Below are 25514 nucleotides of genomic sequence, written 5' to 3'. Positions count from 1 at the left end.
CTTCGCAGGTGAATGTCACGAGTCCTGCGCAATCGGAGCATCCGCAGATCTCCGGGTTTCCGGCAGCAGGGAGTAGCGACTTTCCATCTGATCAGTGGAGTCTCGACCAGAGTGCGACGGCAGCCATGCCTCCCCCATACTCCGCCCTCGCTCGAGCGCAATCAAGCGCATCAGCAGCAAGTACATCCATGCCTCCCACGACCCTCGGCACCACCACTCTCTCCAACTCCGACGCCGCCGCTCTGTCCATGCGAACCACAAACTCCCACGGCACCCATGCCATCCGCATCAAGACGATCGGCAGCGATCTCAAATCCGGCTTTCCCTACCCCGACGCCTTGTTCGACCTGCACGTGCATCCCGAGAAGTGGGCCGCGTTCACGCAGCAGGTCATCGATGCCACAAAGCTCAGCGCGAGCGATCAGGGGAGACTATGGGCTTCTGCTGCGGCTGTTGCATTGACCGGGATGCTTGGGACGTCGGTTCTAGTCGGCAGGTTGGTTATCTACATATGTATGCATCTCATGGCGCGCACTGTGACTAATTCCCCACACTCAGGACCCTCAACCGCTCGCTGCAAGAGAAGAAAGTCAAAGCCGGCCTGCTGGACATGTCCGACGGCGGACTGGGGGAGGCGCTACAGCTGTGGAACGACGAGTACTTCAGGCCGCGCGGATTGTATGTGCACCTGGAGCTTAGCGAGTCGGCGATGAAGCACCCGGATCAGAAGAGCACTACGTTGCGGAAAGGGGTGTTGCTATATTCCAGCAGGGAGGATCGGGACCGGAAGCGGGAGGAGAGGAAGTTTGTCATTGTCGTCACGAAGTTGGACGAGGATGGGAAGCCGAGGGAGGCGTTGAGGGAGTTGGAGCTAGCGGAGCAAGAAAAGGAGGACGGTAGCGATGAGGAGCTGGTCGAAAGACGCCAAGAGCTCGACGCATCTGGTCTGGTGGAAATCGGGAGCAGTGATGTACTTGAAAATCCACACGCGGCAGAACTTCCTGGAGATACTGTTCTACCGCCCGTGGAGTTGGCCGCCAACGAGCCGTGGTTGATCGACAAGGCCCCCTTACCACCAAGCGACTACGTGGAGGTGGAAGGCGACAACACCTTCCTGCTCGAAAAGACGCACCTGCGGGATGACGATGCATCCAATGCGTACGAAGAACGCATCATAAATTCGCATCACGTCGTCAGAGGCGAGGATTTGGAGCCGGAGGCGCGTCTTAATGCACAGCGACAGAATGAAGCGCCACCGGCTCCGCGGATGGCAGAACAAGAGCACGTTACATAAGCTCGTTGCATGGGTGTTGCTGAGACTCGGACGCCGGAAGGGTGGCCATGGTTGCCCTCGCCATGCCTCGCGTTGTGATGTTATTCGACGCACCTGTGGGCTGGCTCATGGCAAGATGAGGACGACCATCGCATTGAAAGGAGAATTGAGAGGAGGTCATTGGATTTGGGATTGGTGGATAAGTGAATTGCAGGGCTACAATCGTGGACCTCTACGCATCCTCAACCAACAGGATTCAGGCCAGCGAGAACAGCGGATGAGATGAAGAGTGGAAGAAAAGCGACGACGAGGCTCAAGGCATTCCGCTATAGAGCGATCGAATCAACAAAGCATGCAAATAGACAAGACCGCTGCAGATGCAATCCCTCATTCCGCCAAAACGCCGCAATCGCTGATGCTGCAAAGCACAACCCACACCCACACTCGTTCACATTCCAAAGCCCCCACACGCATTCCAACCCCTCACAACCATCCCAGGCTCCCCAACAACCCACTAACCTCCGCCTCCTTCATCCCATTCATCCCCAAAGCCCTCACCTGACTTCCTTTCCGCAACCTCGCCAATCCAACAGCCACCTTCCACGCCTCGCTCTCGTCCAACACAAACGTGTACTTCTTGTTGTCGGCATCGCGCGCCGTGACCCGCAGGACATGGAGTCCCTCGCCCTTCTTGTTCTTCGTCATCCCATCCTCGACCAGCTTGAGCGTCCAGGCTTTGACGTCCCATTCGCGCTGCGGCACGCCGCGGATGTCGTCGTCGATGAAGAGGCCTTCGGTTGCAATGTGCAGGACCAGACCATCTGTTACGGAGCCCTGGTTGGAGATTAGGGAGGCCAGTGGCTTGAGTGGGAAGGTGTCGGAGAAGAGGTAGACGGCTTTGATCTGGATTTTGTCCGGGTCTTTGGTGGTGTAGGGGCCACGTTGAGAGGGTGGGGGCGTTGTGCGTGCGGTGGTCTGCGATGCGGCGTAGCTGCCTTCGCTGCCGCCTGAGACGGACGAGCCGGCTGACTTGTGGCCCGGCTTGCGGGGCGAGTCGTACGGACGGTATGAGTACTCATCTTCGGTGCCAGCATACGAGCGCGCAGTGGGCTTCTCGTAGCTCTTGTGAGGACTTGATCGTGGAGCGCTGGTGTTTGCTCGCTCTTTCTCCCGTGCTTCACGCTCGCGGGCGATCCGCTCTCGCGCTTCTCGCTCCCGTTGCTCTTTCTCTCTTGCCCGGGCTTGCTCCCATTTGTCTTTTTCTTGCTTTGCTTTTGACGCTCGCTCTGCTTCCTCCTTCGCTTTCTGCGCTTCTTCTCGTTTCTTCTTCGCTTCTTCCTCACGTTTGCGGGCCTCTTCCCGCTTTCTCGTTTCCTCTTTCGCCTTTTCCCACCCGCTCGAAGCGGATGGCTTGGAGTCTGAATGTGGAGGGGGCGCATGGCCATTGGCTTGAGGGCGAGGGCCAGCTCCTGCGCCTGCAGGGCCAGAGCTCTGCTGATTTGCACCACTTGCGCTCCCTCCTCCCCACCTGGGTCCCCCGGTGTTCTCAGCTTGAGTTTTGCCAAATGCCCATGCGCCAACGCCGACTCCGACAATCAGAATGAGCACACCCAGGCCTCCGCCAGCCATGATAGACGACAAGAAGTCTCGCAGCGCGGGGACGACTACTGTGTACAAGCCGACGGCCAGTAGAGTGCAAGCGACGCCGGCGAGGAAGCTATTGCGCTGGACCGCCAAGGATGGCAGATACAGGAAGCCCGCGCCGGCCGAGTGGGGTGGGATGATGAAGATGTCGTAGTTGCCCGCTGGCAGGTCTTCGTATTTGCCTGATGCGCCGGGCGGTCGTGGATTCTGGCCATGTGGAGGCGGGTTCGGCGGAGGGCCGGAAGCCATCGCCGGGGTGGAAGTGTGCCGTGCGGTGCCTCGTCAGTATCGGCGGTCGGTGACGTTCAGGATGTGTGACAGCGATTGTGTGAGGTATGAATGCTGGCTAATCTTCGTCGACGTCGTTGGCGATACATATGCGCAGCGGAGAGGTGTCGATGGGAGCGGTGAAGTGGGATGCGATGTTGGGCAAAGTCATCAACGAACGCCGGGATGCCCGCCTTCCTCTTGCAATGTTTCGCTGAATTATGCGCTGCCGTTTCGTCGTGTCTCTGATGGGCGAGAGGAGTGGTGAAGGATGTTGGAGGTTGAAAGGTGGGAGGTGGAGGGCGGAGTGTTTAGGTGCTACACTTTACGCGCACGGACTCGCCCGATGACATGGCGCCTGCGATTTTCCACCGGAGGAATAGAAGCGCGCACTCGATCCACGGTTCAACAGGATGACAGCGGAGAGATTGCAATTGACGGAGAAAAGACGACGACTTATCCCGGTGGGTGCGAACGGCTGGCAATGTCTACATCAACACACCGCCACGCAGGCAACAAGTTGAGCACACGAATGGGATTCCCCGCCTACGCTTCCACCTCCGTCATTCGCCTTTCTTGCGCGCTAACAACACCACACATCCTTCGCCTGCACACCGTCACATGGCTAATTAAGACTTGTCCGAGCTACTGCATTGTGTCATGCACCTCGTTGCGTATTGAAAGTGATTCGATGCGCGAAGCTGGGCGGGGGATGACGCGCGTGAAGTTTGCGCCGTAAACAGCGCGTTGTCAAGGTGACGGCTTCGCCGAGGCCCGATGCACGTGATCTGAATGAATCGACCATTGCCCTCCGGCACAGTTGCAGCCACCACATGTCCACTGCCACATCGCATTTCATCTCGTAATGAATTGACCACCGCCAGTTCTATGAGCTTATCGCGTGTCATCATCAATGACTACAACTCCCCAGTCCACCGGCCAAAACAGCCTGGACGGAGAGTTCGTCATGGTCGAACGTCCACTGTCTAGTTCCGAGAGCCAGCCCAGCTCTCACAACCACCTAGACGCTATATCAACACAGGTCGAGAGCCTGAGTGATGACCTTCGACGAATCAGTCTCAGCATTCACGACCAACCCGAATTACAGTTCAAAGAGTTTCATGCCCATCGAGTCCTGACGGAGTATCTGCAGAAGCAACACGGCTGGAAGGTTACCCCATCCGCATATGACATAGCGACGGCCTTTGTTGCCGAGTTCGACAGTCGTCGTGACGGGCCGGTAGTCTCTTTCAATGCTGAATACGGTGCGTTCAAGCTATGTCCTACCGAGTCATCAGCCTACTGACTACACCGTAGACGCATTAGTCGGCATTGGCCACGCTTGCGGCCACAATCTGATTGCTATCACGTCTCTGGGAGCGGCACTGGCGACTGCAAAACTCATGGAAGAGAAGAAGCTAGGTGGAAAGGTCATGCTTTTCGGAACGCCAGCCGAAGGTCTGTCGCTACTCTCACCCCAGTTTGCATCCGCTAATCTTCTCTACAGAGGGCGGCGGCGGCAAGATCAAGCTACTGAAGGCTGGCGCTTACAAAGGTATATGCTAGCCGTGACAATTTCTCCTTCTGCATGCTAAGTGCCCTTCGCTTTTCCCGCAGGCGTGGATGTCTCCATCATGGCTCACCCTGGCATTGAACCCGACGGCGCTCTTATCAGGACAGCAGCTTACCATGGATTCAATGTGGAGTACTTTGGCAAAGAAGCGCACGCTGCTGCAAGGCCCTGGGACGGCATCAATGCCCTGGACGCCCTTATTACCGCCTACAACGCGGTGTCCGTTTTAAGACAACAGACGCAACCCGGAGACATCATCCAAGGAATGATCACCAACGGCGGCGCCCGCCCAAACATCATCCACGCCTACGCAGCCGGGCGGTTCGTCGTCCGCGCCCATTCCAAAGCGCGACTAGAAGAGCTCAAAAAGCGTGTGGTCCCATGCTTCGAAGCCGGCGCAACCGCCACAGGCGCCACGTTGAAACTCACATGGAAAATGCCGTACGATGACCACGTTCCCAATCGCGCACTGGGCCGCCACTACCGCGCCGCGTTCAATTCCCTCGGCGGCAGCATCCCCGCTCCGGACATTGATATCATCACCTCCGTCACCCAGGCTTCTACAGATCAGGGCAACGTGAGCTACGCCTTACCGAGTCTGCACACCTCCATATGGATCCGAAGCGAGGACGACGATGGAAAGCAACTTGGAGGGCCGCATACACCCGATTTCACAAAGGCCGTGCGGACGGAAGAGGCGCATAGCTTGGCGAAGAGGGCGGCGAAGGCCCTTGCTGCTACTGCGGTGGATGTTTTGACATGCGATGGCTTACTGGACGAGATCAAGCGGGAGTTTGAGGAGATGAAGAAGGCAGAGTGCTTGGCTTAGATGATCACGGCCTCCTTCGAAATACGTTAAAAACCTGTCTTTGCAGCACGCCCTTGCTGCTATGCGGACGATCCATTCCTCGGCCTCTTGGCATGCCGGCAATTCGCACCTCACATCTTGCGTTCAAGTCAAGATGAGTTTCAAAAATTGGTTTGGCCGGCATCGAGATCTCATGAAGGGGATGACTCCCGACCGAGTGTTGTGGCGCGAGCGTCGATGCGATGCACCTATTGATTCGCAGCCCGATTACCGAGCAGCGCAAGGCTGAGCAACGACATTCCAGTGAAGGAGCTCATCATTCCTCGCCAGCGATGTGAAACGACGGCCACCGTCTGGACCATCTTGGCTGCTCTTCCTCCCAAGAATTTATACACTCTTCTCAGCAATCCTTCATCAGTTTCAACTCGTCCAGCCGATACTCGAATACTCGAATAGCAAAATGAGGCTCGCACTCGCTCTCATGGCCCTTGCGGCTGCAGCCAGTCACGGAGTTGACGCGCGAAAGATGCGACATCACAGGAAGCCAAAGGACGGCTATCACGTTGTGGCAGCGACGGCCTTCTCGTAAGTCACGATGCAGATTGATTATAACAAGTGTGATTACTGAGACTCCGGCCATCAGAACTGGCTCTTCTGCCACGGGCAGTGCTCCGTCTACGGCTACCATCACGCCGACGCCGGTGATGGGGCCCTCCACGGGTACAACCTGCATGCCTAGTACCGTCTGCGTTGATGGGTTTACTTGCGGGGTGCGGTATGGCGGGTGAGTGGTTCCGTTCCCAGCATGCCTCGAGATCTGTGAGGGACTAATCGCTTGTTGACAGATGCTACGACAAGAACTATTGCGATGGCACTACTTCGTCGTTTTCTGTCCCCACTTGCAGCTCGTCGCCGTCGAGTGGTTTGACGGCGAAGAAGATGAACCCGTTGATGGCGAAGCTGGAGCACGAGCTCGAGCAAGAGGCTGCGGCGGCGGCGGCGAGGAAGGAGCAGAGGTAGGGACTGGTCTTCCTGGTCGAGATGGATGCTTCTACTGGGCTGGTTTGGAAGTAAGGTGGTTGGGATAGGATCAAGCAAGGCTGGGATGGCTGCCAACAACACAGCTTCGACTACGTAGCCCTATGCACAGCCGCCTCCCGCTCTCGAAGCCTTGCTTGTCACCGAGTAAATCTTCTCGCTAAATTGCAAGTGATTCGCAATCGCAATTCATCTCGAGTTTCGTCACCGGTAGATGCTCCATCGCGCGGTGCCGAGAAGTGAGACTTCAAGGTGGGGTCAAACTCCGGAACGCCCATGTAAGGTATCTTACTTTGTTGTTATAAATCATCCCAACCTTCTACGCCCAATCCCTCCCTCCAACGCAACCACAGATTGACACATCAGCCACCATGGCCATCATCCACTGCGCCTACTCGGAACCCATCAACCCGCCGGGTGCATCTCCCGTCCTCACTCGCGCGCAAATCTGGAAGGGGCTGCAGCGGAAGGTGCGCCGGGCGCAGGACTTTGTCCCCGTCATCAAGGGTACCGATGTCATCGAGGACAAGGAAAATGAGGTGACGCGCGATGCGCACTTTGGCGCGTACATGGGGAAGGAGGCTAGGACTATGAGGGAGGTTTGCAAGTTGTAAGTGCGGGATGTCCGTGACGGAGGGAAGGGTTAGGATGTATGCTGATGATTTGGGTGGGATAGGTATCCTCCTACCAAGGTTGGTTCTGTCTTACCTTACAATCTGGTGATCTTGCACAGACATCATTGACAATGTGAACGAAGGTCGACTTTATCCAGACGGACGGTGCTGTCATCACGAACACCATTTCTGATGGTCCGGGTCTGACGGAGCATGATTATCATATGACTTATACGTATGTGATCCGCATGGAGATTACCAGGGGACATAACTAACCGAGTGTCATGTGTTGTCACAGGTTCGAATGGGTATGTTGAATATACGTGTGAGATGAAGGAGCGACGAGGCTGATTACGAGAGCGCTACAGAGACGACCAGACATTGAGGCTGGAAGCGAAGAGGAAAAGAAGGTGTTCCAGGAGTACGTCAAAAGCTCGCAGACTGCCGTTCACTCGTCCATTGAAGCCATGCGGAAGATGGCGCAGGCCGGCGAGCTGGACTGACATTGCTGCTGCTGAAATCTGTCTGGATTCGGGCAGCGATAGCTCCATCCAGTGCGAAGGAACGTTGTAGAGCGAGCGAGCCACCTCGACTGCTCGTCCATGGCTGTGGCTAACATAGATAGAACCATCAAACACCGGCCTGCAGGCCAGAATCACAAGGATTTAGCCAAAATCGCCACACGTGAAGATCAGCATCGTAGTTTCGGTACATCTGACAACGTACCTTCCCACGCATGCTTAGCCAATGAACGTGCGCCATTGCTCCTGCCACTTCTGAATTTCGACGGGAGGGGGGACGATACTTCTTGCCCAAAATTTCTCGAGCTTTCAACACCACCTCTTCCCTCTCCCTTCTCCACCCTTTCTCCCCCCCTCCTCCACCCTCATCACAATCCATGATACGGGCCAGATAAGCCAGCATTGTCTCCTCAATCCCACCACTCCACCCTCTTCAACTGCCCCGCCACCTCCCCCTCCTCTCCCTGCTCTCCGCTTCCCGGCAACGAGAAAATTGTAAGTCAATGCACCCCACTTCGGCGAACGCAGCTGTCATCTGTACTGACCAACGCATCCCCAGCTTGACCGCACCCCACCCGCCCTTCCCCCTGCGTCTTCTGCCCCCTACCTGGAGATCACCTACGTCTACCCTCCCCTCTCCAACCATCCAACATGTCTGCCGAAGACGCTTCCCCCGCCATCGACTCGGGTATCGACAACGTCGCCGATAAGATTGGCTCTCTCAACACCGATGACCGCCAGCGGACCGAAGAAGAGTACGCCGTGTCGCAAATCACCCTCCGTGCCATTGTCACCTCCAAGGAGGCCGGTGTCATCATCGGCAAGGCGGGCCAGAATGTGGCAGACCTGCGCGACAAGACTGGCGTGCGTGCTGGCGTCAGCAAGGTCGTCCCCGGCGTCCACGATCGCGTCTTGACCGTCACTGGTGTCTTGACGGGCATCGCCGAGGCCTATGGCTTGGTGGCTGATGGCTTGGTGAAAGGAGCGCCGCAGGTGGGAATGGGAGGAGTCATCTCAAATCCCAACACTCACCGTACGTCTTCCCCTCCATCCACCTCACACATTGCATCCACTAACCCATCGCAGCCATTCGTCTCCTGATCTCACACAACCAGATGGGCACGATCATTGGCCGACAGGGTCTCAAGATCAAGCAAATCCAGGACGCCTCCGGCGTGCGCATGGTGGCGCAGAAGGAAATGCTGCCGCAGTCGACCGAGCGTATCGTTGAAGTGCAGGGCACGCCCGAGGGTATCCAAAGGGCCGTGTGGGAGATTGGCAAGTGCCTGGTGGATGACGAGCAGCGTGGCTACGGCACTGTTCTGTACAGTCCCGCTGTGCGTGTGCAGGGTGGCGCAGCAGCTCCGCCCTTGAACGGAGATGGAGGATATGCTCCACCTCGCAGCTTCAACCGCACTGGAAACGGCAACGATTTCACTGGCGGTGCCGCCGCTGCTCCCTATACCGAACGCCCCCGTCGCGCTACCCCTCCTGACCTTGCTCAGCCGGTGCTGGAGGAAGGCGAAGACATTCAGACGCAAAACATCAGCATCCCCGCGGACATGGTGGGCTGCATCATCGGCCGTGGTGGCAGCAAGATCTCCGAGATCCGCAAGTCGTCGGGGGCTCGCATCTCCATCGCCAAAGCCCCTCACGACGAGACGGGCGAGCGTATGTTCACCATCACCGGCGGACCAAGCGCCAACGAGAAAGCGCTCTACCTGCTCTACGAGAACCTCGAGGCGGAGAAGATGCGCCGGAGTCAGATCCCCGAGGCTGCGGCGTAGCGCGCCAACGGTTATGGATCGACGTTCAGCCCGACCCAGACGGCCTCTCGTCCCATTCCTCCGGTGCTGCTGGGACATTAGACGAGGCGACGACCACGCGCATCTGAAGCCCGCTCACCTGCGACTCCACCGATTTCCGATCCTCAGGCAACTCAACCTCCGTCTTTATGGCTTATGAAATCATCACGACGACTTTCGGCGGCGCTCAGCCATTCGGGTTAATCATTCACGACAGCTCCCCTCTCGACTCCGGCGTGCACTCCACCTCACCCTCCCTACTTCAAAAACCACCACCATCGACCGTCCCTTACTTTCATCTCCTATCCGCTCGTCGCTTCCGATCCGCTACTATCCAGCTCAGATTCCGGCAGTTCTCGCCCTACACCACCACTACCTTCACTTTGCTCGTTTCCTCTCCTATTCACGATCGACCACGAGGGCTCTCTGGTCCACGCTGGAACCGGGTTTCACGAACTGGTTCGAATGGGTTCTGTGTCTACTTTTTGCTTTGCTTTTGCTGGTCGATGGTTTTTGCATAGCGCTATACCATTTCTTACGAGCACTGACTGTAGTGTTGTATGTAAAAGCGTTTCTTCCGATCGTCAGTGTTCAATCTTCCAATCTCCCCAATTGTCGACGTGGCCAGGCTACTCGTAGATGTGCGCATCGTCATTGTTATTGTGGGCACCAATAAGTGGACGTATGCATCATCAAATCAGCCTGAGGCAGCATGAAGCGGGTGCACGCCGTTTGCCCCGCCCCCACCTCGTGCCAACCCAGCCAGACCCTGTGTCTCAGGTGACGAACAGGCGGCCATCAACCTCACCTCTCTCTTTCCTCGCCCATCACACCCTGCTACAACCGCTTCATACCGGACTCCTATTTAGCCCTGCTGATCCCATCGACTCATCCCTCCACTCTGCTCTGCAGACGACATCTCAGCTTTGCACGGAGCTTCGCTCTGCTCTTGCCCTCCGCTGCAGCAGTGAACACGCAGCCCGCTCTTTGCCATCGGCTCCGTGCCTCTTCCGTCCGGAGCCGCCAGAAGTATTCCCATCTCGACAAAACCCCCTCGAGTGATTGCAAAAGACATCAACCGCGGGCGCAACGAAACGCCCCCCCCAAGGCCGGGCAAGGCAAAGACCCAACCAACCACTCACTCCCGCCCCGCCCTCAACCTCCAACCACGCAAAGGCAAAGGCAAGCATGGGCCTCATCTACAACGTCTACCTCACCTCCCCCAAAATCTACGGCTGCAAAACGTGCAAAACCCATCTAGCCGACCACGACGAGATAATAAGTCGGGTAATCCCAGAAATCCCATCCATCTTCCAATGTGCCCACCCTCTCTAACGTAACCCCAGAACTTCCGCGGCCAGCACGGCAAAGCCTTCCTCTTCAACAGCGTGGTGAACATCGCCGAGGGCCCGGCGGGCGAGCGCAACATGACGACGGGCAAGCACGTGGTGCGCGACATTTCGTGCCGGCAGTGCCGCGAGGTGGTGGGGTGGAAGTATGATCGTGCCTTTGAGAGTAGTGAGAAGTACAAGGAGGGCAAGTTTATCCTCGAGCAGGAGTTGCTTTGTTTGGTGAATTGAATTTTGTCTCTTGCTTGCTTTTCGGCAATTGGAGGTGTTGATCCTGGGGTGGGTTGGGTGACTTTTGATGAAGGGCAGGAAGGTGTTTTGGTAATGAAATCTAGCATGTGGTAGACGTTGGAATACCATCTAAAGTATCGCCTTTCTCGCCTTCTGCTTAAGCACGACTGCAGCCATCGGCAGAAGCGAGAGACCTCCACGAACGAAAAAGAACCAAAACGAAAGTCGCTGCATATCTAAGCCATGATCCTCTTTCATCCATCCATCATCCATTCGTGCCTTCGCTCGCTCGCCCGTTCGTCACCAGACCCAGAACCAACCCAGCATTCCAGAAGCAGAAAAGGACATATCAACATAAGCAATGCCGTGCAAGTCCAACTTCCTCCCAAGTCTAATCGCCCAACATCTCACTCTCCTCCTCCTCCTCGCCAAAAGCCTCGTCGACATCATCCAGCATCGCCGCGCCCATCATGCCCGTCACATGCTGCGCTCCTCCGCCGCCAGCGGCAGGGCCGGCAGTGCCGGCGGCGGCGGCAGCGGCGAGAGGGTGGTGGGAGAGATGCGGCGGGGGTGCGGGCGGGCCATTCCACAGGAAGGCACCGGATGGGCCGCCTGTGGTAGAAGCGGGGGCGCTGGAGCTGAGATTTGCGGGGCCGGCGGTTGTCGTTGTGCTCGTGTTGGCGTTGTTGCCTGTTGCGTGATACTGAGCGTAGTGCGGATACTGCGGTTGCTGATGGGTCCAATGATGTTGATGCTGATGATGCGGCTGCGGCTGCCATGTGTACGTCTGGCCCGGGAGAGCAGGATAATGCATGGCACCACCGGCCCCATTCCCACCACCTGCAGCGGTAGGCGCAGAAACCGCAGGCGCAGTGCCAGCGGCGTGGAAGAGGTTGGGGTGCACATTGACCATCATCGTCCCGTCCTCTCCGCTAACGCTGTGTGCGTCTCTGTCGTCTCCGTCTCCCAGGTCGCTCCCTTCGCCCATCGTGACGCTGCCTTCGCCTGGGCCCTGTGCAGCGGCTGCGGCGGCAGTCGCAGCGGCTACAATGGCTGCTTGTGTTCGCTGGGCGTCGAGGTATTGTCTCAGATCTCGCACGCCGTTGCCGGAGAATACGCAAAAGACATCGCGCTGGTGGTCGTTGAACTCCTGGGGCGCTCGGCGGCAGAAGGAGAGCAGCTCGTCGCGTAGGAATTCCTGAACGCCCGTGAGGGAGAGGTGGGTGAGTTTCGGGCAGTGAGAGAGGAGGGTGTGGACGCCCTGCAGATAGTCAGTATTTTCTTCAACGAGCATAGTCACCGTGTCGACTTACCTCTACTGTCAAAAGCGTGCAATAACTAAGGTGCACACGCTCCAACACACTCACCCCACCCAATCGCCTTCCATTCCGCACCTCGCCCATGGCAAGAGCGTTCAGACTGTGATCCGTAATGCCAGCGCACTTGACCAGGCCAATCCGCTTCAACTTCGGCAAACCAGCCAGCTTGATCACGCTGACGTCCGAGAGGTTATTGCAGCAAGCGAGATCAATGTATCTGATACGAGTGCAGCTCTTCGCCAGCGCTTCCACCGATGCGTCAGTAATGCGATTGCAGTGCCCGAGGTGGATGTAGTGGAGATTCTTGCCGAGACGCGTGATGGCGAAGACGGCGCGGTCGGTGATGTGGCGGCACTTGGCGAGGATCAAGTTACGAAGGCGCGGGGCGCATTGGATGATTTTCTCGATAGACTTGTCGCCTAGCTCGTTGCAGTCGGTGAGATCGAGGATGCGGAGGGCGTCGAAGGTCAGGGGCGTGTCTAGGCCGGGAGGAAGATCGAGGAAGGCCGAGTCGGTGATGCGGGTGCAATGCGCAAGCCGCATTTCCCGGAGGTGTGGGCAGGAGGTTAGGAGCGCAGTGACTGCAGGCGATTCAAGACGGTGCAGGCCGTAGAGGTCGATTTCGAGGAGATGCGTGCTGTGCGCGGCAATGATCATGATGGAGGTGTCGGTGAGCTGGGCGCAGTTGTTGAACTTGAGCCGCTTCAGATGACGGCAATTTCGCGCGATGTTTGCGATGGCCGCGTCGCTGATCTTCCTGCAGCCCGTGACATTTAAACCCTGCAGACGGAGACAGTTTTCGGCGACGGTACTCAGGGTGCGATCGGTGAGTTGTTCCAGGCTGGTCACGTCGAGGGCAAGCAGGCTACGATTGCCATCCACCAGCGGCTGGACACTCAGATCCGTGAGTTTGGAGCAGTTGGTCAGGGTCAGGCGCTCGATGCGTTTGCACTCGCTCATGCCCATCAGCGTGCCGTCGCTGGCATCGGTGGTCAAGGTGGACATGTTGAGTCGTTTGACCAAATCCTGATAGGCAAAGAACTTGTCGGCCTTGCGGATCGAGCGCACCACCGTGTGAATGTTCTCCCAGTTGCTCATAGCAGGTCTATGCCAGAGCAGTCCCACGCTATTCCTCGCCCACTCTTTACACACCAGCAGACATCTTTGTAGGTCGGCGGGGGAGTTGAGGCGGGCGAAGATGGCGATCAACAGCTCGGCGGGCAAGCGGTGAACAGGCGACACGCGGCATCTTTGTTCGTGTGCGCGACGGGCGGCAGCGTCTTCGGAGCTGTCGTCTGAGGTGTCCATGCCGAGGGAGGACTGGGAGTCGTTGGCCTGTTGCATGAAGGAGTCGTTGTCATCGTCTACTTCGCGTTCGGGAGAGGAGGAGGATGAGGAGGAGTTGGAAGCGGAAGACATGCGGTGTCGAGGGCGTGAGCGCGACATGGCCATGGTGACGTGTGGGGATCAAGACAGCAGGAGCGAAGTGTGTTGTGTTGAGGCGCGGAGGTGGAAGTGTTGTTGGTGCGGAGGGAGGGTGATCGGTCCGCTTGGCGCCTCCCACGAGCCAGTGGAGGCGAGGTAGATGTCAGGGAGGGGAGCGGTAGAAGTCGAGAGGTGGCAAGTGGGCGTAGGGGAATGAAAGGTTGGTGGGCAATCAAACGAGGCCCATCAAAGCCTTGGGGTTGGTGTGGCAGAAGGAGTGTGGCGGGTGGCTTCCCTGTTGAGTGTCGTGGTGGTTCTTCTTTCCCCCGCGCAGTGAATGAAGACACAGCAGGTGCCCCGCTGGTTGTGTATTCCGCGCCGTCGTCTCAAGGCCTCGCACAAAGTTGGATGAATGAGGGCGCATGAGAAGCCGTGCAACAGTAAATAAGGCACAGTCCAGTCTCGACGGATCCGCCTTGGTCTGTGCCCTCGACGCCTTGTCCGAGTCGGGGCTTCGGGTTTTCCCGCCGCCGCGACGCGAGCCAGCGGAAGGCACGCCAATCTCCCCTGTAGGGGACATTCAATGTTCATGCGACTGGTCGATGAAGGAAATTGGCATTGACGCATATACAGTATGTGTAATAGTACGCGAAGCAATAGCCTAGGCAAATCACCGTTGCTAGTCCATGCTTCCCCACAGGCAAGCCATATCCAGTCCCTGCCAACATTCCATACGGCCAAACGAATGTCGCTCCTTCACTGTCCATCCCCCTTCCATAGCGTCTCTTTTACATGCTCCCAAGCCTCGCCCTCCGGGCCCTACCCAGTGTGGCCCACCGGGACTGCTCCGCACGTACATCATTCACCCGCGGCCTGAAGCATTTCTCCACCCCGAATTCCAGCATCAAGTGCATCTCCAACGACACCTCCATCTTCGATGCATGCCTCGCCCATTCAATCCCCGGCATCTGTCTTCGAATCGTACATCCTCGAACATCGCCGTATCCAATCCGCTCGTAGGAATTTGCCATCCCTTTCCGCGGGACGCTGTCGGGGTGCGGGTTGGTTGCTACGAAGCCTCGAGTTGTGGCGACGCTGGCGCTTCTCATTACTTGCAAAAGGGCTTGTGGATTCATCTGCGAGGGTGGTGTCTTTGGGAGTGGCGTTGGGAGAAGTAGTGAGTCTTTCCGGGGGTTGTCGTCGTCGAGTAACATCGCGTTCGAGCATCCGCCTGGTTCCAGCACCCCCTTTCCACTGCGCTCTTGCTCCTCCGCCGTGCCCGTAGCATCCGCCGCACCATCGACATTCGGTATGCTCAACGCTTGCGCTTGAAACGCACCGATTTGACCTGGACCTGTGGCAGACTGAGGATTTCCTGCTCCCATCGCCTTGATGAATGCCGCCTTGTCGATAATCGGCATCGACATCGCCGTCAGCAAGCGCACCTGCTCATCCCACTCCACATCATCGAACCACACCAAGTCGCCGTTCTTGTTGCGGTAAACAGGTCCAGCGATCGTGAGCTTGTTGATTGCCGTGGTGTACGCATCGCACGGGACGTCGATGTAGCTGTCGGGTTCGAGCCAATCGACGACGTCGAAGTCTTTGATTCCGCGAGGTGTGATGGTCGGAGGAACTCCAGTTTGTGTTGGCACAACCCGCGTTGACGTCGGGTAGGTCGCTTGAGACCCAGGGGTGAGTTCGCCGAATGGTAGTGGAGGAAGTGGGTAAGGCGCCGTCATGTTCTGCTTCATAAGGATGTATTTGAAGTGCGACGGATGGGGGACGTAAGTCGGCCGTAGCGTGGGCTCGTCGAAAGGATACTTCCCAGCCATGGTATGTGAATGCAGGAGACGGGGATAGATGGTGTTGTCCATCTCTGGTGGCAACCCTGCGCCGTTTACACCTGGCGTCGCACGCCGACGAATGCGGAAGGAACGAACGGGCTGCGTTGCTAGGGAGTCGGAATCGCACATTCACCTCGATAATGTTCCGGGCGACAACTCGAGTATTGGAAGCGTCGCGAACTCCTCCTGTCCCTCTGGTACCAGACGTATGGTTGGATTCGAGTGTATCCCATTGTAAAGGGCCCGAGTCGGCTGAGTCACGTGCTGAGCGTCTCAACTGTTGAGATTGCGTTGGGCCCAGCCATTTCCATGTGCAGTCCACCGGTATCACCAGCCAGACACCCATACTCTACAGGTCCATCAGGTGAACGGCCAGGATGAAACGGTGACCAGTCGCAGATGCTGCCCAGGAGTGATGATTCTCTTCTTTCCGACTTCCACCTCACCTGGCACCCGGGGCGCTGACATCTTTCGGACTGCTGAGAGGCAGCTTCGCCCTGGCCGGCATAGCCAACGCATCATCAACCCCCTTCTCAACATCCAGCCGCAACCTCTCACGCTGCGAGTCCAATTTGCGACCCTTCCGCTTCGCATCCTCCTCCCTCTCAACCAGACCCGCAGCATAATTCCCCAGCCCACCTCGCCCCTGAGTCTTCGCAGTCGCCTCGCACGTGCCATTCCGAATGCTTTTGAACGAAGCCTCCGCAGCGGAATCGAGCTGCTGGAAGTGATGGGCCGGAGCAGCAGTGTAGCTCGCCGCGCCGCCTCGTCCACCCGCGAAGTAGTATCGCTCGTGCGAAGGGTCCTCGCATTTCTGGCACGTTGGGCAGGTCAGACTTCGAGTCAAGGAGGGTCTGACGGGCTGATGATTCGCTTCGAGATCTTCGGCCATGCGCGCCTGTCCTTGCTGCGCGGCTTGGATGTTGCCCGCCCCACGGCCGTACCAGGGCATTCCGGGGCCGTAGTATGGCATATCTGATGGATACAGTGAAGTCCGTCCTGGAAGTGATGTAGGTGTTGGGTGTTAGAGAACTTCGATGTGGTCCATCAGTGGAGATACTGTAGCGCGGCGTGACTAGTTAATGTCGGCTACATGGCGCACGCGAGATCCTCAGGGTCCAGAACAACCACGCTCAGCAACAGGTGATTTGGATCAATTCACGGGTAGCAATCGGCACCGTGTGCAGCGGATCTTGACTCGAAGTGATCTGTTGCACAGTTTCATCGTGCATCGCGGAGAAGCTCCCTCATACGCTTAAATTAAATTGTCTCTGTCCAGACGCCTATTCTCCCACAACTACTAACAAGCACAACCCTCCTTCGGCCCTGCATTTCCATTGCCCGCGTTCAGGTTGACCCGGGTGCTGTCCTGCGCAGCGCTAATAGCAGACTGCGTGCCGGCGCCCGCGCCCTTCGGACCCTTCAAACTCGCCTCGGGAATGCCATTCGCTATCGCGGTGAACACCTCGCCCACATTGTGACCCGTCTTCGCACTCGTCTCGAAGAACAGCAAGCTCTCCTCCTCCGCGTATGCCTTTGCCTCCTCCGTGCTGACCTTCCTCGCCACCTCATCCTCCTGCTGCTCATCCACGCCCTCGCCATCTTGCTGATCTTGCTCGGGTCCATCATCTTCGCAGAGATCCAGTTTATTGCCCACGAGGGCGATGACAATCCCCGGTGACGCCTGTCGCTGTAGTTCCGCCACCCAATGCTTCGCTTTGACGAGACTGCTCGGTTTCGTGATGTCGTAGACTACCAGCGCGGCCTGCGCATTGCGATAGTACATGGGCGCCAGGCTGGCGAAGCGCTCCTGCCCCGCAGTGTCCCAGATTTCGAATTTGATGATGCGGTTCGGCAGCTGGCATTTTTGCGTGAGGAAGGCGGCGCCGATAGTAGGTTCTTTGTTGGGCTGGAAGTCGTTGTTCACGAAGCGGAGGACGAGGGAGGACTGTGGTGGCGGGTTAGAAGGTGGGATAGCTTCTTGTTGTGCGGTGCGGGATGCTCACCTTTCCCACTGCGGCCTCGCCGAGGAGGACGAGCTTCACGCTGCTGCTCGGCTTCGGTGCGGAGGCTGTCGTTGAATCCGCCATGTTGGGGGAAGGTGGTCTATTGTTGGCTCGCAAGGTGCGGCCTACCCGGGAAGTTGACAGTTTGCGCGATTGCTCGCGGAGCCACGTAAAAGGGGAAAGGGGGTGTTTCTCGTGTAGTGAGAGAGTGACTGTGGGAAGGGCGGCGGTGGATGGGCGACAGGGAGTGTGATTTACGGGAAGCAGGCTCCTAAATGCCTTGAAGATGACGCTGGGCGGATGGGGGATTCGTAACTGGTTCCAAGTTAGGGCTTCTCGGCAACATCCGAACAGCGCAGCCAATCAGTGCACACGCATTCCTCATAGAGGCAGCCTTGTATACGAGGGTGTTGAAAGATGAGGCCAGATAAGTTGCGTTCCCATGGGTTTCGCAGCAGGTATTTTCTATCAAAATTGCAAAATCAAAAACACCGTCCAACCCAGGAAATCCCATAGATTCAGCTACTATTACATTTCGGTGTAGCAATCACGAACCTCCACCTCTGCTCCTACAGCGACACTGGTCTTCACGAGCGTCGATGCTCAGACCGGTCACGGTCTTCAAAAGACCTGTTTCAACACGGTCGGGGTGCATCCCTTCGGGGGAAGCAGGTTGGGTTGAGATGGCACGCCGAACTTGAGGAAGATGCCCTCTACACCGTTGGCCTTGTCTTTGCACGCTGCACGAAACCGAATCAGATTGGATCATCCATTCTCCACGGATAGACTTACCGTAAAGTTGATCAAGGGCTGCTTGCGGCACCACATCGATCGTTCCATTCACGATGGTGAATTGTCTGGACTTGGTCTTCAACTGGCCGTAGATCGGGAGAGCAAGCCCGCTACAACTCTAGAGTTAGCGTGGGTAGGTAGGAGGGTAAAAATCGGGAAGAACGTGCTAGTTGTCCGCCACTTGTGGAATCTGCAGTCCATACACCCCCTTCGTCGTGTTCACATTGATGCCGAAATGCTTGCGGTTGCGGTAGGATTGAACTGTATTGGTTAGCACGGACGAAGATTAAGCCGTCGGAGAGCAGTGGTACATTGAGCGTTGGACGAAACCTTGCTCTTGAAAACGATGTTTGGCTTAGTGGCGTTGAAGATAGGCGCCAAAGGGACAAAGTTGCCGTCGACCTGCATGGAAATGCCGAATTTCTTGCCGTAGGCGCAGGCCGCGAAGGCGGAGACAAGGAGGAAGAAGAGGTTGGAGAACAACATGTTTGTCGTTGTTGGTGAGAAGTGAATTGTCGATGATTGAACTGTCAAGGATTTGTTGATGGAATGGGAATCAGAATCGCAAGTAGAGGAAGTGTTGGTTCTTATATATTTAGCAGTGTACTTCGTATTACCTACGTGCGTAATGCAAGTGAAGTCGGGTGGCGCCACAAAGGGGCACGGCTGTGCCTCGCTAAAGCCGGATTCGCTGCCGTGCATGAACCCAAGACTCTGGCCAGTGCAGAACTTACTGTCCAAGATGTCGAGCCAAGTCGTTTAGAGATTACAGGAGAATTTCGGGCCCTATACACATTCGCGTTATTGGCTGTGGGAGCGTGTATAGAGAGGAGAAGTAGTAGCGAGAATAGGCAAGGGGGAGATTGCATCCTCTCTCCTGCCAAGTTCTCGCAGACTTCACCCGCCGAGCTCGCGGCGCATCCATCACGCTGCGTTGACAGGAGGATTGCCTGGCGAACCCGAGCAGATCAAGATGAGCTGCGTCATCGCAAGGACGATCATACCTACATAGAGCAGTGAAGGAGTTGGTGGACGAGCGATGACAAGACTCCTGGTCATCTTACCAGACAAAGAAGAGCGACAAGCCAATGAGCACACCACGTCGAGAGACGAGGTAGAGGAGGCGCTTGAAAGTGCTCCTATAGCGTGCTCCTTCGGGTTGTACTGTGTGATCATACGCCGTAACTATTATACCTCCTCTATGCAAAACTATCCTCGTAAGAACGTACCTAATGCGACAAATGGCTGATTGCACTGCATCCAGTATTCTCGCACTTTTAGGGATTTGTGCAGGCCAAGTTTAATAAAACATCGCTTCAAGTGTCGTGCCAATGCCATCTCCCCCTGCCTCTGGAGGATGTTCCAGTATCTCCGAGTTCTCGCTTTGGTCTCGGCGGTATACTTGTCGGGTTCCTTCTTCATGTGCGCCACTTGAGCCTGGAGACAGTCCTTCCCAGATTTTGCCTTGCTCGCCGTCTTGCGGGTCGGTGCCTTAACCCCTGCGAGCCTCCGGACGAGCGACAGCGCAGCATCCGAAACCCAGAGCATGTCGTCCTTGTCGCTGGTCTTGAATCTCCGCTCGCCGCGTTCGCGTTTCTGCTTGAGGCCAAGATACAGCCCACGGTAATGCTTGTACGTCTCGTGGTCTGTGGTCGTCAAGAGATGCCGCAGAGTCCATGCAGAGACGAGTCAGCCTTGCCCTTGTAGGATAGCAGGCCCGGGGCTGTGGACACCGTAGTGGCGCGCCACGTATTCGATCCAGCGATGTATCATACTCACCGTCCGATCCTGCCTGATCGATGGGTGGCAGTTCTTTCTGGCTTACGGTCTATGAGGGTGTGAAACACCTCATCCGCGAGATTCGTTGCTGTGTCGTTGACAGCGGGATGCGCCATCCAGTCTGGCAAGACGTGTGAGTTGCAGTGATTACATTATTGATGTCGGCCGCTCGCCTGCTTGTTCCTGCAGGTAGTCCGACGGCACAAGGCTTTCTCAGTCTGATGCACAAGCGTCGTGAACAGATGATGAGCGAGGGATGGAACAACTTCATACGAGGCTCTATTCGCTGCGCGTACCTTACGAAAAAAGCTCAACGCCAAGTGGCTCGGCCTGCTGAATCTGGCCGCTTACATTCGGCTATTGGCGGACGAGGCCGGGCTAGAACGCCGGGTCGAGGCTGAGGCAACTTCACGCTCTCTTTATTCTTCTCTTCCAAACATTCCACACGCTTCAGCCTGGTCCTACGTAGTGGTTGCTGCACCGATCGACAGTCATGGCGATCACCAACGGAACCCACTCAAACGGCAGCCATGAAGACACCGTTCCATTGGCTAGGTATCTCTGGGAGCGGATCGTGTGTACTTCACCACCGCAAAAAACGCATTGATTGCTGACGTTAACATCAGCACCAAGTTGGCGTGACGAAGATCTTCGGCGTTCCAGGCACGCCCTTTGTGCCCCTTCAATAGTTGTGTGATCAAACGCTGACCTTCCACAGGAGACTTCAATCTCACCGCGTGCGACCAGATATACAACGTCGATGGTCTCGAATGGGTTGGCAACACGAACGAGCTCAACGCCGCATATAGCGCCGATGGCTACGCTCGCGTCAATGGAGCTGGCTGCCTCATCACCACGCATGGAGTCGGAGAGCTCTCGGCCTTAAACGCTATTGCTGGGAGCATGACGGAACAGGTGAAGGTGATTCATGTTGTCGGCCAGACATCTCTCAAGATGCAGCGCGGTCGCATGATGATCCACCATTCCATCGGACAAAGCCCTAATCACCAGATGTTCAACAACGCATCCAGAGAATTCAGAGTTGCCGCTGCTGAACTGCAAACTGCAAAGGGTGCGGCCGAAGAGATCGACCGCGTGTTGCGCGAGTGCTTCATCAAATCCGGCCCCGTCTACATCTTCCTTCCCATCGACCTCGTGGACGTCCATGTTCCATCGAAAGCATTGCAAACGCCTCTGAACGTCGAGCCGGAAGTGGATCCCAAAGTCATAGACGATGCGGCCAAGACGATCCTCCAGGCTCTCGAATCCAGTCACAATCCCGCGCTGTTTGTCGATTGCCTAGTACAAAGACGACAAGCCGTCGAGGAAGCGAAGCAGCTCGTGAACAAGCTTCAGATTCCCACTTATGACTCTAACATGGCGAAAGGGATCATCGATGCGACAAACGAGCACTACGCAGCCCTCTACAACGGCATCCCATCAGCCCCAGGCGTCCATGAAGCATTCCAAAAGCACGATTTCGTGCTGGTCCTGGGCAATCTCCCGTGCGACACAAACACCGGAGGCTTCACGCGCAAGATCCCCACCAATGCAGCCTACATCAACACCGAGGACGTGCAAATCAACGCCTGGAAGCTCCCCAATGTCCCCCTCAAAGCAGTCACCAAACGCCTCATCGACCTCGCCGACCCCTCCAAAATCCCGCACGTCAAAAATCCAAAACACACCCTCCCGCCTGCCCTACCAGAGGAAGATGCCGACTCGAAACTCATCACGCAATCCTGGATCTGGCACCGTCTGGCCGACTGGTTCCGCCCCCACGACGTCGTCTTCGGCGAAACCGGCACCGCCGCCTTTGGCCTTCCCGATGCGACCTTCCCGGCAGACACGCACTGGATCACGCAAACCTACTACGGCAGCATCGGGTACGCCACGCCCGCAGCTCTGGGAGCCGACCTAGCGCTCGCCGACCGCGCAGAGAAGCAAGGCACTCCGCGCGGCCGCACGCTGCTCATCACCGGCGACGGCAGCCTGATGTTGACGTGCCAGGAAATCGGGAATATGGTGAAGCAGAAGCTGGCGCCGGTCATCTTCCTCATCAACAATGCCGGGTACACGATCGAGCGTGTCATTCACGGCGCAGAGTGCAGCTACAACGACATCGTGCCCTTCAACTACGAGCATATGCTTCCATTCTTCAACATGCCGCCAGCGCAGGCGAAGAAGTGCTTCCACAAGGCGCACACGAAAGCGGAGCTGGATGCCATTCTCGCTCTTGATCGCGTGCAGAATCCAACAAGTGTGCAGGTCGTGGAGATTGTAATGGACAGGTTAGATGTGCCCTGGCGCCTCGCCTCAGGCGTAGCAATGCGAGGGCCAGAAGCAGTCAGGGAGATGCGCGAGGCTGGGTTCCGCGTGCGCGACTTGACGAATTCGAGCGACTTCTGGAATTGAGCGGATGCCAATCCGACTCTTCCAACGACACTTCGAAACGCACGAGATGAACGAGGCGTAGAGGGCATGGAAAAGGGAGACTCCAAAAAGCGTGTATAGATTCTGTTTTGCTTCAATCCAAGCGGTTCAATCCCATGCATGAAGTCATACTCATCACATGAACGTACAGCGCACGTGGTGAAAGATCATGTTTGAGTCAATATCACTTCGATCTCATTGAGCCAATTCATACAAAGCCTCATGTCCGTAGCGAGGCAGCCCCTTCTCCTCGCCGTGTCCATCCGTGGATGTCCTGCAGCAGCAGCACGCTCATCCGCGGCGCCGGCCTTGCCACCGAGATCGTAAAGGCACCAACACTCCACTCGCCAACATCAATCCTTCCAGTCCCAAACGGTGCGAAGAAATCTCTCGATATCGACCTTTTTCCTCTTCATCTCCTCCATCCAAGGGTGCTCCAGCATACGCCACGGAGTCGCGCGACGGGCCGGGTCCTTCTCCAAACTGTCGCAAAACAATTAGCACGTCTTTCGTAGGAAGGTAAAGAAAGGGGCAAGCGACTCACCAGCACTCGACAAAGTACTTGAACTGTTCACTCCACTTCACCCCCGTGTCCGGCTCGTCCTTTAACTTCGGCAGCGGCTGGCGAACAATATACGTGAGCAAATCGATCAGGCCGGCGCGCGGGTTCATCTCCGTGCCGTCGGCGGGAAAGGGGAAGCGATGCTGCGCCACCTCCAACATCGTCACGCCCAGCGACCACACATCCGACGTGATGTTGTACGACTGGCCCGTGATGCGCTCGGGCGCCATATAGTACGACGTGCCGATGAAAGTATTCGCGTCGCCTTTCGTCCCAAACTCCCCACTCACACCGAAATCGCACAGCTTGACTTTGCCCTTGCGCGTGAGCAGGATGTTGCTGGGCTTGATGTCGCGGTGGATGATGCGGTGGCTGTGCAAGTACGTGAGGCCGTTGAGCACGCCCTCGGCGATTTTGCCTAGCACCTTCTCGCCCGTACGCCCGCCTTGCGCTTTGACTTCGCGGTAGACGGAGTCGAGGGAGCCGCCTTCGCAGAATTCCATGCTGATGCCGATGGTGCCGGCTTGGTCGTCCATAAAGGCGCCGTAGTATTCGCAAATGTGCTCGCTGGCGCAGGATTTGTTGAAGGAGAGCTCGCGAACGATTTGCTTCTTGACGTCCGGGTCGGGGTCGGTGGTGATGATCTGGGGGAATGTCAATTAGCAACACGTCATTACTGGGCAAGTTTGCACACATACCTTCAAGGCGAACACGGTCTTGCCGCCCTCCAATTTGCACTTTGTGACTGCACCACCTGATCCCTCTCCCAGACTGCCCAGCTCGAGGATTTTCCCTTCTCTCTTCGCCGCCTTCCATCCATTATCATCCAAATCCTGTACATCCAGCGCTCTGCCCCTCTCCAGACTCAGCTTCTCCAGATCAACATCCAAACCCTGCATGCTATTCTCCCTCGCCATGGGCTCGCCGCTCGATTGTCCAGAGCTGTCGGCAGAGCCCGGCTCATGCCCGCCCCCTCGTATTATACTCTCAAAGTTGAGCACGCTCGACATGTCCGAGGAGGTGGAGATGGAGCCATTGTTACTTGTGCCGAAACTGTTCGTCCTGCTGTGAGCAGAGTCGTCACTATTGCTCGACACCTGGACGCCCGTCAGAGTCAACGGCGGCCCTCTCCGTCTGGCCTGCTGGTTCTCTTGTGGTGTTTGCGTCGAGCCCATGGGTGTAGCGAGGCTGAGTTTGGGGAGCTGGCGGGGTTGCATGGCGAGGGGAGGGAGGGCAACGCTGTGCTCGGGCACGGGCGGTGCGGCATTGTTGCTGACGGGACGCTGGCTGGGGGAAGCGGGAATCGACAGGCCTAGCCGTGGGCCCTTCTTCGGCGGTCGCAGCATCGGGGCGGGAGACGCCATGTCTGCGGGGTGGGGGGAGGGTGGTGGGCGTGGTGATGCGTCCGGCACGGAGGCGCCACGGCTATGGTTGGGTTGTGCCACGCTGGGCGGTACTCAAGGCTGTCCTTGAAGGCGGGATGAGGACACCCCTGCCTTCGTGACAGCCCGTGAGGCGTATCGAATGCTCCGCCGAGCGGATGTTGATGAAGGTAGGTGGGCCGGCAGAGCTCGGGAAGGTGGGCAGCGGTGGGATTCGGTTGGAACGAGCGGCGCGATGGGTCGAGAAGGGCGTTGACAGATTGGGCGCGTGGGTTGCAGGTATTGGGAGAGGCACGTGGGAGTGATGTTGCGGGAATATGTGGAGGGGTGCGGCGCCGCCCAAGAGTCTTTAGTTCGCGGGTGTGGGGTGGTAGCGGCGGATGACAAAGCCGCGGAAGGCTGCACTGGCGCGGATGGCTGCCGCGACAAGAAATCCACCAGCAGCACGATGCAGGTGGTATGAAAGGCAGAAAGGACGTCGGAGACGATGGATGTCTCAGGGTGTTATCACAAAGGAGATACGACGAACACCAATGGACGAATGCCGACAAAAGATGATGCCTGACGGGCTGTGTTGTAAGTACGAGGCAGCAGATGTCTCCGGCCGGGTACAGGAGTGTCACGCCGCGCTAGCGCTCCGGCGTCCGCCAGACTAGCGGAACCTTGTCGACGAAAGGCAGCCGCTGATTCGAGACGACGCGCGCAGGGCAGGGCCAGATCTTCGACTTTGCGCGGCAGGGCAGATGTCGCGTCGGGCAAACGATGAGTAAAGCACTCCGGAAGCGCGGAATGAGTGATTGGGGAGGGAACGAGGGGCGGTGCATGTACATGGAGGAAATTGGGGTG

At 57.1% G+C, this 25514-nt stretch overlaps 15 protein-coding genes across 15 annotated transcripts; 7 read left to right on the top strand and 8 right to left on the bottom strand.

The window, feature by feature from the left end:
- Positions 1-188: 188 nt before the first annotated feature.
- On the top strand, positions 189-1294 carry BDY17DRAFT_309527 (uncharacterized protein; the record flags this gene model as incomplete). The annotated part of the gene is made up of 2 exons (XM_033735343.1): positions 189-496; positions 559-1294. The coding sequence occupies 2 exons, from the start codon at positions 189-191 to the stop codon at positions 1292-1294; spliced, it is 1044 nt and encodes a 347-aa protein (XP_033590813.1).
- A 462-nt stretch (positions 1295-1756) lies between these two features.
- On the bottom strand, positions 1757-3166 carry BDY17DRAFT_309526 (uncharacterized protein; the record flags this gene model as incomplete). The annotated part of the gene is made up of 1 exon (XM_033735342.1): positions 1757-3166. The coding sequence occupies one exon, from the start codon at positions 3164-3166 to the stop codon at positions 1757-1759; it is 1410 nt and encodes a 469-aa protein (XP_033590812.1).
- A 985-nt stretch (positions 3167-4151) lies between these two features.
- Positions 4152-5586, top strand: BDY17DRAFT_249504 (uncharacterized protein; the record flags this gene model as incomplete). The annotated part of the gene is made up of 4 exons (XM_033730981.1): positions 4152-4449; positions 4502-4642; positions 4692-4739; positions 4802-5586. 4 exons carry the CDS (start codon positions 4152-4154, stop codon positions 5584-5586), a joined length of 1272 nt encoding a protein of 423 aa, XP_033590811.1.
- Positions 5587-6025: 439 nt separating this feature from the next.
- BDY17DRAFT_309524 (uncharacterized protein) lies at positions 6026-6585 on the top strand (the record flags this gene model as incomplete). Its single annotated transcript, XM_033735341.1, has 3 exons — positions 6026-6150; positions 6209-6349; positions 6411-6585. 3 exons carry the CDS (start codon positions 6026-6028, stop codon positions 6583-6585), a joined length of 441 nt encoding a protein of 146 aa, XP_033590810.1.
- A 280-nt stretch (positions 6586-6865) lies between these two features.
- On the top strand, positions 6866-8039 carry BDY17DRAFT_295275 (uncharacterized protein). Its single transcript, XM_033733269.1, has 5 exons — positions 6866-7213; positions 7280-7295; positions 7361-7452; positions 7516-7525; positions 7586-8039. The coding sequence occupies exons 1-5, from the start codon at positions 6975-6977 to the stop codon at positions 7718-7720; spliced, it is 492 nt and encodes a 163-aa protein (XP_033590809.1). The 5' UTR covers positions 6866-6974; the 3' UTR covers positions 7721-8039.
- An 8-nt stretch (positions 8040-8047) lies between these two features.
- BDY17DRAFT_124503 (uncharacterized protein) lies at positions 8048-9609 on the top strand. The gene is made up of 3 exons (XM_033729343.1): positions 8048-8233; positions 8298-8771; positions 8825-9609. Exons 2-3 carry the CDS (start codon positions 8390-8392, stop codon positions 9523-9525), a joined length of 1083 nt encoding a protein of 360 aa, XP_033590808.1. The 5' UTR covers positions 8048-8233; positions 8298-8389; the 3' UTR covers positions 9526-9609.
- A 1122-nt stretch (positions 9610-10731) lies between these two features.
- On the top strand, positions 10732-11123 carry BDY17DRAFT_323105 (Yippee/Mis18; the record flags this gene model as incomplete). Its single annotated transcript, XM_033736948.1, has 2 exons — positions 10732-10830; positions 10890-11123. 2 exons carry the CDS (start codon positions 10732-10734, stop codon positions 11121-11123), a joined length of 333 nt encoding a protein of 110 aa, XP_033590807.1.
- A 391-nt stretch (positions 11124-11514) lies between these two features.
- BDY17DRAFT_309520 (uncharacterized protein) lies at positions 11515-13894 on the bottom strand (the record flags this gene model as incomplete). Its single annotated transcript, XM_033735340.1, has 2 exons — positions 11515-12384; positions 12437-13894. 2 exons carry the CDS (start codon positions 13892-13894, stop codon positions 11515-11517), a joined length of 2328 nt encoding a protein of 775 aa, XP_033590806.1.
- Positions 13895-14459: 565 nt separating this feature from the next.
- On the bottom strand, positions 14460-15986 carry BDY17DRAFT_124439 (uncharacterized protein). Its single transcript, XM_033729342.1, has one exon. The coding sequence runs from the start codon at positions 15841-15843 to the stop codon at positions 14656-14658; it is 1188 nt and encodes a 395-aa protein (XP_033590805.1). The 5' UTR covers positions 15844-15986; the 3' UTR covers positions 14460-14655.
- A 170-nt stretch (positions 15987-16156) lies between these two features.
- On the bottom strand, positions 16157-16687 carry BDY17DRAFT_323102 (uncharacterized protein; the record flags this gene model as incomplete). Its single annotated transcript, XM_033736947.1, has 1 exon — positions 16157-16687. One exon carries the CDS (start codon positions 16685-16687, stop codon positions 16157-16159), a length of 531 nt encoding a protein of 176 aa, XP_033590804.1.
- Positions 16688-17014: 327 nt separating this feature from the next.
- BDY17DRAFT_248687 (ras family-domain-containing protein) lies at positions 17015-17804 on the bottom strand (the record flags this gene model as incomplete). The annotated part of the gene is made up of 2 exons (XM_033730927.1): positions 17015-17662; positions 17721-17804. 2 exons carry the CDS (start codon positions 17802-17804, stop codon positions 17015-17017), a joined length of 732 nt encoding a protein of 243 aa, XP_033590803.1.
- Positions 17805-18017: 213 nt separating this feature from the next.
- Positions 18018-19526, bottom strand: BDY17DRAFT_124324 (uncharacterized protein). The gene is made up of 4 exons (XM_033729341.1): positions 18848-19526; positions 18680-18773; positions 18513-18622; positions 18018-18451 (listed from the first exon to the last, which is right to left on the bottom strand). The coding sequence occupies exons 1-4, from the start codon at positions 19212-19214 to the stop codon at positions 18342-18344; spliced, it is 681 nt and encodes a 226-aa protein (XP_033590802.1). The 5' UTR covers positions 19215-19526; the 3' UTR covers positions 18018-18341.
- Positions 19527-19532: 6 nt separating this feature from the next.
- BDY17DRAFT_295263 (uncharacterized protein) lies at positions 19533-20612 on the bottom strand. The gene is made up of 2 exons (XM_033733268.1): positions 20292-20612; positions 19533-20187 (listed from the first exon to the last, which is right to left on the bottom strand). The coding sequence occupies exons 1-2, from the start codon at positions 20405-20407 to the stop codon at positions 19722-19724; spliced, it is 582 nt and encodes a 193-aa protein (XP_033590801.1). The 5' UTR covers positions 20408-20612; the 3' UTR covers positions 19533-19721.
- Positions 20613-20784: 172 nt separating this feature from the next.
- Positions 20785-22706, top strand: BDY17DRAFT_323098 (pyruvate decarboxylase isoenzyme; the record flags this gene model as incomplete). The annotated part of the gene is made up of 3 exons (XM_033736946.1): positions 20785-20865; positions 20918-20965; positions 21039-22706. 3 exons carry the CDS (start codon positions 20785-20787, stop codon positions 22704-22706), a joined length of 1797 nt encoding a protein of 598 aa, XP_033590800.1.
- Positions 22707-23077: 371 nt separating this feature from the next.
- On the bottom strand, positions 23078-24650 carry BDY17DRAFT_323097 (MAP kinase; the record flags this gene model as incomplete). Its single annotated transcript, XM_033736945.1, has 3 exons — positions 23078-23207; positions 23269-23930; positions 23985-24650. The coding sequence occupies 3 exons, from the start codon at positions 24648-24650 to the stop codon at positions 23078-23080; spliced, it is 1458 nt and encodes a 485-aa protein (XP_033590799.1).
- Between the last annotated feature and the right edge of the window lie 864 nt (positions 24651-25514).

The sequence above is a fragment of the Neohortaea acidophila genome (assembly GCF_010093505.1).
Source record: "Neohortaea acidophila strain CBS 113389 unplaced genomic scaffold BDY17scaffold_4, whole genome shotgun sequence".
Classification (NCBI taxonomy): domain Eukaryota; kingdom Fungi; phylum Ascomycota; class Dothideomycetes; order Mycosphaerellales; family Teratosphaeriaceae; genus Neohortaea; species Neohortaea acidophila.
Note: the sequence above shows the minus strand (reverse complement) of the source record. Positions and strands in the feature narration are given on the sequence as shown.